Source organism: Mycetomoellerius zeteki, unplaced genomic scaffold, assembly GCF_001594055.1.
Source record: "Mycetomoellerius zeteki isolate Tzet28-1 unplaced genomic scaffold, Tzet1.0 scaffold73, whole genome shotgun sequence".
In the NCBI taxonomy this organism is placed as follows: domain Eukaryota; kingdom Metazoa; phylum Arthropoda; class Insecta; order Hymenoptera; family Formicidae; genus Mycetomoellerius; species Mycetomoellerius zeteki.
The window spans coordinates 84,711-94,955 of record NW_017257753.1 but is presented as its reverse complement, the minus strand read 5'-3'; the positions used below and the strand labels follow the sequence as shown (position 1 = coordinate 94,955).

The window sequence follows — 10,245 nt, the reverse complement described above, 5'->3', positions numbered from 1 at the left end:
GAACTTAGTTGCGCACCTAATATTTTAGATTTTATAACACTTTATCAGAAATATGTAGAACAAAAAATAATAAAAATCTTAGGATACTTCATAATTACCAAATTTAAAAATTCTGAAAAAAGATGTAGACATTCTAAATATCTATGAAAAGTATTCCAATTGTTATAAAAAAATCTGAAAAGATTATAAAATCACACAGATATTCTGAAAAATTATAGAAATAAGATCTGAGAAAAATTTTTCACCAAGAGCCTTTGTATGTACTTCTCCAAATAATTTCTATAATCGATTCCATTCATAAAACACATTAAATAAAATCGCTGTCTGCTAACTTGACGCAAGATAAAATTTGTTAATTACAAGAAAAATACTATTTCCCAAATGTTTAAATGCTTTTCCCAAATTTCCCCAAATGATTTCCAAATTATATAGATATAAATATATCAGAAATATTCAATTTGTCTGCTATCTTGTCAGTGGTTTTGCATTACCTACGGATTTTTCTACAAATTTTTTAAATCCGGCCTACGAATATCTCCGTATTTTTTCGAATCGACTTAGTCCAGAATCAGACTACTCATTGGCTGCGTTCAGCAGAGAAAGCAGCTTTGCAACTGTTGTAAAATTCTTCAATACGATTGGTTCTTGCTTTTGGTTCCTGACATATTGAAGATTGAAAAATTCAAATTTGACCAATCGAAACGAAAGGAGCTAAAATTGCTTTGTCCTTATTGGTCAAATTTCAATCTTCAATTTTCAACCTCAATCTTCAACGCGTAGTCTGATTCCGGCCTTAAGTCTGTATCAGACTACAGGCCGACCCGACTGCCAACTCTGACTGCCGATCAATAATGGACCAATCACAATAAGACTGATTCAATGTGATTGGTCCATTATTGGTCAACAGCCAGAATTGGTAGTCTGATACGGGCTTTAGGGTGAAATCACACGATACGGGAATCAGCATGCGGGACGGAGGATGCGTGATTCGAATCTCTTCCGTATTTTTCTGTACCTTTCCCGTATGCGTTTACGGCTATGGTCGTGTTGCCTGTGTTGTCACTACAAATGCTTACCTTGCTTAACCTACCAAGTTGGAATTGATAGTGTTGAAACCAAATAAAAAAATTTGGACATGGAGATTAGGGAAGATTCAATACGTCGTGATGTAAGTACAAAAAAAAAATAAACAGTATGATTTTTTTGTATGTTGAAATAAACAATGATATAAGTATTAATTTTTTTTCAAATATTATCAGTGCAAATATTGTAACTGTTTGGTATTAAAAAAAAAATTTCAATTTCACGAAACACACATGCTTTGCACGAATGTTTGACCGTCAATAGTTGCACTCTTGCGCACAGAACGCGGCAACGCTTGCCGCGCGGCGGAAGTTGGCGCGATAGCCAATCAATGGACGAGTTCAAAACGGCACTCTCATCCTCCCCTCCACCCTGCAAAGGAGCGCGCGACTCTCACCCACCCCTGCCCTCTTGCAAATGGCCGTTTGGCGCGAAACTCACCACGTTATTCTCACCCCTTCTCTCCCTGCAAAGGGGCCACTACTTCTATAATTATAATTATAGAAATTTCGTGTCCTTTTGCAGGGGATAGAGGGGCGAAAGTCGGAGGTAAGAACCGTTTTGCGTGAAAAGTCGAAATCCATGTGCAACATTACAATTGTAGACCTTTCGTCTCTGTGACAAATTTTCTAACCTCAATAGTAGTCAACTTTAACACTTAATATCTCGATTCGTGGGACAGAGCGATGTTTTTTATTGCCAGATTCTTTCATTTCATGCAAAAACGCATCAAGTAAGATTTCGTTGATTTCATTGATTTTTTTAGGTGGGAGTTCAACTGAATAATTATCTTTTATTTTTTAAAAAGCATAAAATTTATATTTTATATAAGTTAGAGAAACTCTTTACAGCTTAGAATATCTTAATTTCAATTTAAACAAAATAGAAAGAATTAGATTTTCATCTTCAACATCAACAGATGAGGCTGCTTCATTTCCTACGCTTCATTGCTACGTCAAGTACTTATTTCGGAAAATCACATATCAGAAATAATAAATTTTCATAGATAATAATCGAAAAAATATATTTTCTGTATTGATACAATTAAAATTTCTGACAATTTTAGTGGCAATTCATGAATTGGATAAACTATCAAATCTAAAAAACTTAAAATTCAGAGGAAATCCTATTTTGGAGAACAGAACTGTAGAGACTGCTCGACAATTGATAATTGCAAGAATAGCGAAATTAAAGGTTTTAAATGGTAAAGAGATACTTCACGATGAAAGGAGAGATGGTGAGTACCATTACTCAAAATTGCATTTACAATTAATTGATCCACTTTCGTTCAGTGAGTGCTGGGACTGTTCTCGAAAAAAGACAAGAGTCCGTATTGGACGACATCCTTGATTGAAATTTGATTAATAAGTTTTAGGACTATCTCCTTTTGAAGACAGTCCTAGCACCTACCAGTCGAAACATAATAAGATTGATCATTGCATACTTGTCTTTGAAAGGAATAATCTCAGTACTCATTGCTTTAATTCACATGGGGAACGTTTGTCCATTTTTCCATGACATGATCGAAAATATAAATGTAGTATGCTATGATTCACGTTCTCCGTTTTGTGAAAAAGTGTTTTACATAATTGATCATATACTATTATAATAATATCATGTGTGCATACTCACTGGCGTCTGCAGGATTTTTTCTAAGGGAGAGTCTTGCCACACATAAGGAAAAAATGTTAAAATATTTCCTTCCTATTGGTGATCCTACAATCTCTACAGTGTCGAGTTGATGAACTTTTTTTCGTCACTTATTCATTTCTAATGTTTACACTTTTTAGTTAAAAACTTCCTCATCTCGACAAGGTAGGTGTATATCGAAGAAGGTATTTCGTTTTTTTTTTGGGCGGGTTTTTTATTTGTTATTTTTTTGTGTATCTTTGTGTTTTAAAATTTTAATCCCACCAACATACGTTTTTATTCAACGCGTCTCTCGACCAGGGGAGGCCCCACCCCCTGGACGTCCATGTGCACACTTTTCCAATCTCACTATCCGATAACTCGGACCGATTTCTAGTTATATAAAAGGAAAAAGATTGATGCTTTGCTATTTTTTTACTTTTGAACTGCTGAATTCTGTCATTAATACGTTTTATTCTGCATTCTTAATCTAAAAAAAGTAATAAGTAAATTATATTCAAATCCATAATGCAATGTGAGTTTTATTGAATAAGTTAAAAATATCAAGTTAAAAATATGATACCAATTGAAATAAAACAATGTATAATTACATAATAACTATTTAAAAAGCAGGTTTAACTTCTTGATACAAATAATACCGTTGAACAATTTTATATTCCATCTCTTAAAATAAAATACGAGTAGATATGCAGAAGAAGAAACAATAAGAAGTTAGGATAACATACATACCATATATATAAAAGAAAGAATTATAAAGAATAATCCATTTTTCTTTTTCTTTTGTGCAGTTTCAGTACAGTCTTTTTAACTATCTATTTTTGTATACTTTATTATATTTCTTTCATAATATCCAAAAATAAAATAGTATAAAAAGTGAAATTAAATGTATATATATGTACATACATATACACTAGTGTGTATATATATATATATACATATACATGCATACACATATATAATACATTTCAAAATATAATTATCTAATCTTTTATATTAAAATTTGCGTTAAACACAATTTTCGTCCAAAATTGACAATCAAAAATTTCATAACAATTATCGTGTTCAAAACGAGTCATGTTTGATATTGTATAGAATATAATATATTTTATTTTTATAAAAAGTAATTTCAAATGCAGAAATTATTAGAACAGAAAAATTATAACTTTTAATCAAATAATTATATTTTGAACAATTACAATTAAATGTTAAAAGAAACTTTGTACTAAAAAGATCTTTAGCAAAGTCTTTTTTTAGTGAAGAAATTTTTAGCAAAGTCTTTTACTAAAAGAAACATTTTAATAAAAAAATTATTTAATGATAAGATCCAATTCTATCAGTCTTTGAATTATTATAGTAAAATGATTCGTTAATAAAAAATGGTTCGTTAATAAAAAATTTTACAAAAATATACGAAGGACAATTTTTGCCCAATGAACACAAAGTTAGATGTAACATAACTGTTGGTTGTAATTTCCCACTCAACAATACAACTGTAATATAACACATATAACATATTTCGTTTTTATATTATAGTTATATTGTTGAGTGGAAAATTACAACACACAGGTACGTTACACGTAACTTGTGTTCACTGGGTATCTTGCATGCATCAATCACTCGTGAACTCACGGTGATATAATTATTCTAATACATTGTACTTCTAATGTAATGAAATGGTACTGTTTCCATCAAATAATCACTGTGCTTCATTTGATAATGAAATATGAAATTATCGACTATTGTCAAAATATGAGACATCCGTGTGTTTTGGGCGATCATGCTTCCTTTGTACCCCGCGCATATTTTCCGCACTTCATTACACACCATTTGAACTGCATATATCAAGCAACAGCGTATTTCCACTTCCTCTGTATCACCGTGACATAACATTATACCATCCGCTAGAAAAAGAATGAGTTTTATTACAATACAAACCTTCCGTAAAAAAATTAATTGGGACCAAAAAAGGTTCTCTCTATCAAAAAATTCAAATTTACACACAATGTGGAAAATGTCAATAGCCAATAAATTCATGTGAAATTATAAAGCTTCCTTCGTGGTAAATGCTAAGTAAATCATAAAATAGATAGGATAGATCAAGTAATGTTTGTTACAAAAATTACTTGTATTATAAATATATACAATACTATATTGCATTACGACAATTTAAATGTGGTACAGGGGTTAGAAAATTTTTTTATTTACATTCATCAGTCATAATATTCTCAAAACGGAGTTTCCTAGAGAACATTTACCATTTATAAAAAGTTTAACGATAAATATCTTACTCAAAAGAAGCTGGAGACTCTCTGTATATCGAATAGCTTTAAAATGCAAGAGAACTTGAATGGCACGGTAATCAATTAATAACGTAGACGTCTTCACTGAACTTTTTGAACTAATAGGAAAATAAGTTCGTAAATCACTTATTAATAATTTGGCCTTGGTACAGAGGCGAACTAAAAGAAAGTTCAAAAAAACGATTTTTTTAATACAGTCTATGTAAAATATTAATTAAATAATTTTTGTAATAATTTAAGTAAAATATTATTTAAATAATTTTATTACAAAAAAAAGAGATCACATCACTAGCAATTATTATTATTTCACAAATGTACATTCGAAGTTTAGTTCTTGTTTTATGAACTTCAATTATTCGTAAGACAATTCAAATATGTCCAAGACAGATATTTTGTAATGCTTGCATTCAAATATGTTCAAGCATAATAGCTTCAATATATCTTAGCTTAATGTTATATTAAATTAAGTACGAATATATTGATATAAAAATTCTGTGAATCTATTGCATATTGTTGAATAGTACAACCCCTAACAGCACAAGATGTCTTCAGGATAATCCTGAATAGGGGACATATATAGGACATGTTTAGGATATTATGAAAAATTCGTTCATTTCATAGTTCACAGGCGTCCTATGATCATCCCGTTTAGCTGGCAAGGAGTTCCTATGCTATTAGAGATTAATATAATAATAATTACTTGATTTTCCACGAAATATTACTTCATCTTGATAGGACTCAAATCCAAAGAGCATTTTCGTCAATTTATCTGCATCATATTCGGATTTTCTTATGCAATTTATAAAAAAACCTGCAAAACAACAAAATCTTTCAACTGTCTCACATATATCATGTATTTTATATATATATATTTATAATATCTATTAGCTGTATATGTATTAGGTGTCCTGTAATTAACCTCTTTCCTTTGATAGTATTTATATTTTTGTAAATGTCCTTAAAATTTTACTAATTTTTTCATTATTATTTTTTTGATATTTTAATGTTTTATACTCGTGTGACATTTATAAACACCAATTTTTTTATAATTACGAAAAATATGTATGATGTTAATGCATTTGTGATCGTATATAGTTTTCTTTAGTAAATTTTAAACAGGGAGTTGACTCTTGAATCAAGAGTCTTGACTTCTCATTCAATTTAGAGTGGACTTTCAGTCGATTTCGTGTTTGGGTCAATTTACAGTTAATTTACAGTCGACTTGGAAGATTGACTAACAATCGACTATTTTCAGAACATTTGCCGAGAGTCGACTATTAGTTGAGCTGATTTTAAAGTTGACTCTTGACTTCTTCAGTCAACATGTAATCGACTTTTAGTCACTTCATGTTCAAAAAACTTGATCAAGAATTAAGCATCTTTTTTTTGGATACAATATTTCTTTAATTATACATACCTCCATATTTCTTCTTTAAAGTTTTTCCGACGCGATGCAAAATAATACGTCTTTCTTCTAAATATGGAAGGATAATTTCATCATCACCTCGAAAAATGTATTTCATCTCCGCCGATGCAATAGTCATATAATAATTGGGATTCCAAATTAATTTTTTATCCTATCTCAAAAATTATATTTTACATAATTAAGAAGTTGCTAGAGATATAGATTTGTTTAAATAATTTTAGAAAAAAACAGTATGATATGTTATACTGTGACATGCGTATATATTTTATATATTGTATATATGTTTTTTCAAACTATATAATATAATTTCCAACGGCAATTTGATTATAGAATGCAATTTAGAAATGAATAAAACGAAAAATACATTAATTGTATTATAGATACAAATATCAAGGAGGAATTTTGTAACTATAAGAATAAAAAATTAATTGAAAAACAGGAAATTGACAGATAAACATCATTAACAGAAAGAAAAATTGAGAAATATAAAGTAATAGTAAACTAATAGTAAACTTTATGCTAATTAAAGCAACAGTGTGTAATATACCATATTGCTAGTAATAATATATATAAAATAATACAGCATATATATGAATACATACACGAAGAGAATTTTTTCTTAGAATTTAACCTGAAAATATGACAGTCGTGGGACAACATTGTATTTCGAAGAATTTTAATATAAATCTCTTTCATTCATTAATAAAGCTACAATAAAGTATAAAATAAGTTTGATCAATTTTACTAAAGTGCATGGTAAAAATGTTTAAAATATTGTATTGTATCACAACTATCATATTTTCAGGGTAAATTTTAAAAGAAAATTCTCTCCTGTATAAGTGTATAATATAACAAAATCTTTATATTCATGAATATCATTTAAAGATAAAGAAAATAAAAGTAAAAAGGTTGAGTTAGACTAACATCGATAGCTCTTTTGATGGCGGCACATAATGCCCAGAATCCCGTGTAATTGTTAACTGTCCATTGTTTAGTACTATTTGGTATCCGGAGCGAAAAATTTAACGTGTGCAATAAAAATAGCCAATCCCCAGCTTTAATATCGAAAAAAGAAGGATAGAGCTCGGGTAATTGTCGTATAAAGGTACATGTATACTTATCATCAGATAGCATGAACTTTACCACCTATTAAAATATATTGTTCAATAGAACTTTTTTTGCTTTGTGATACAAATTTTAATTGATTGCAGAATTTTATTTGATTTCTATTTTTAAAAATCATATTATATTCCATAATATATGACATGTGAGATTCTTTGACTTCCAGGCACAGTTTATATTTAAAGTCAAAAGGAATAAGTCAAAGATACAAAATAAATGGATTTTTATATAATTAATCTTTAAAATGTTTTTCTTTGTACGTGTTCACTTGTTTAAAATCGTCACCTGATTTGAAATAAACCATCGCGAAATAATAATCGAAAAACTCGTAAAATTTATGAAATAAAATATTTTGTTCTATACTTAATTTTAATTAACTTTATTTCTCATTACATTGCAACGTTAAAATTTAATTATATTTTCAAATGTTGTGTCTAATGTAACTTTTGCTCGCTTTCTTTCTCTCTCTCTCTCTCTCTTTCTATCTCTATCTTTCGCTCGCTTTCTTCGAAGAATCACGAAAAAATTATTAACAATCCTGGATTATTTTAAATTTTTAAAAAAAGATAAAGGAAAATAGATCAAACCTCTTTCGCTAATTTTTTCACTCCATGTTTATTAATAATCACGTTCAATTCTGTTTTTTTTGCTATAGTTTCTTCTATTGAACATGGAATCGTAGGAAAGGAAGATCCAACCATAACGTTAAGTTATATTAAACCTTCAGTTCTCAAGTATTGACAGCGACTATTTTGATCGTAATTACCTTTTACAGCTGTGATAGAAAATAAACATGACATAATAACAAAGATTCTTGATTATTTACGAAGAAATCCTTCATTCGTGATATCCCATGTTATATGACTTATTTAGTTGTTTTGAAAAATTACGCTGATAAGTTACTCTTTTGCGTTCACTTTTTTTACATACTTCAAAATCTTTATCTTCCGTTTCTCTTTTTTTCAGTATCTAAAATTTTACATACAAGAACATAAAAAGAGGAGACTTGTTTTCTTTTTACATACAGAGTTATCCATTTAAATTGAATATCTTAAATATTTCGATTATTTTTATTAATACGAAAAAATGTTTCAAATGGAAATGAAACGGTTTCCAGGGATACATATTGTCACGTCGCAAAAAAAGGGTTATCGAAAGAGTTAAACTTGCACGTTATAAAAAAAATAATCTTAGATATTACTTTTAATTTAGATAATGTAATATATATTACGGAAGTGTTTTATATTTAAAAAAAAGATGAAATACACTCGTCAACAAAATTATCGCATAAATTCGAATAAGCGTAACTCCGCGAAAAATGGTTGTATTTAAAAGTTTTTTTTTTATTCTCAAGGGTAAAGTCTGTATTTTACGAAGCTTTTAATGGATTTTGAATCTATCTTACCCCTTTCTGACGTTTTTTAAAAAATAAGGATGTTTTTTTTTAAATTTGCATAGTTTGACACACTACGGGGTGGAGTAAATTTTTTTCGCAAATTTCATGATAACCGCCGTAAAGTATGGACTTTTCTCTTACAAATTAAAAAAAAATTAAGCTTTGTACGATTTTTTTTTTTAAGATACAGTGTATCAAACTTATATGCATTTTACTCAATTACCGCCAGCATTAACACTACCTGATGCGCACCACGAGGAGGTCGCTGGTCGGATCTTCAAAAAAAAAAAAATCATACGAAGCTTAATTTTTTTTTAATTTGTAAGAGAAAAATCCATTTTACGGCGATTATCATGACATTTGCGAAAAAAATTACTCCACCCCGTAGAGTGTGTCAAACTATGCAAATTTCTTAAAAAAAAAAACACGTCCTTATTTTTTAAAAGACGCCCGAAAGGGGTAAGGGTAGATTCAAAATCCATTAAAAGCTTCGTAAATTATAGACTTTACCCTTGAGAATGAAAAAAAAACTTAATACGACCATTTTTCGCGGAGTTATTCGAATTTATGTGATATTTTGATATAAATTTACTTATGCGATAATTTTGTTGACGAGTGTATTTTGTTATTAAAATTAAACTTTAATTATAATAATCATACGAATACATGGAAATAAGGAAAAATAATACATTTTTTTATATTCCCTACGAAGCGTAACAAGCAAAAGTAACATTGAAATTCTTTATATACGTCAGTGTTTAATAGAATTAACTTTCTAAAAATATTAGAATTCAGTATTTTTAAAATTATGTATATATGTATATATCTATATATATGTATAACACAGGTCAACAAGGTTTTGTTGTTGGGAAGCTGTGGGTCATTTCCGACGTAATTTTCTGCGTAGAATCCGAATCTGAAATCAGAATTGGCCTATCACGTCAGGATTTTGAGATATTTGAGGATATATACTCGAAAAATGCGTTTTTTTGCTATTTTCGAAGTTATGATCATTAGAGTTTTCCACGTCTAGTGAAGAAAGAAAAACCGATATTTGTCAATAAACAAACAACTTATTATTTTTTTTATACACACCTGCAAAATATCCTTTTTTATGCATTCAGGTGCTTCGTTTATCGAGCGAATTTCGAGCATCCTAAAACTTTCAGCGAGAAAGTTGTTCATTCGGATATGAACAAATGTTCTGGAAAGTTTCATTTTCATTGCATTAATAAGTTTAAAACTAATGATTTGTTTAAAGTTGGTAG

At 29.1% G+C, this 10,245-nt stretch overlaps 1 protein-coding gene across 2 annotated transcripts; it reads left to right on the top strand.

Annotated features, from left to right (window-relative positions):
- The first annotated feature begins 1,519 nt into the window (after window positions 1–1,519).
- LOC108729409 (tubulin-specific chaperone E-like) lies at window positions 1,520–8,371 on the top strand. Of its 2 annotated transcripts, none has more exons than XM_018458519.1 (3): window positions 1,520–1,816; window positions 2,150–2,320; window positions 8,237–8,371. In XM_018458519.1, coding segments are annotated over exons 1-3 (258 nt in total). In that variant the 5' UTR covers window positions 1,520–1,815; the 3' UTR covers window positions 8,323–8,371. The 2 variants fall into 2 exon arrangements, with proteins under 2 accessions (XP_018314021.1, XP_018314022.1); XM_018458520.1 differs by lacking the exon at window positions 8,237–8,371 and adding an exon at window positions 7,455–7,598.
- The last annotated feature ends 1,874 nt before the right edge of the window (window positions 8,372–10,245 follow it).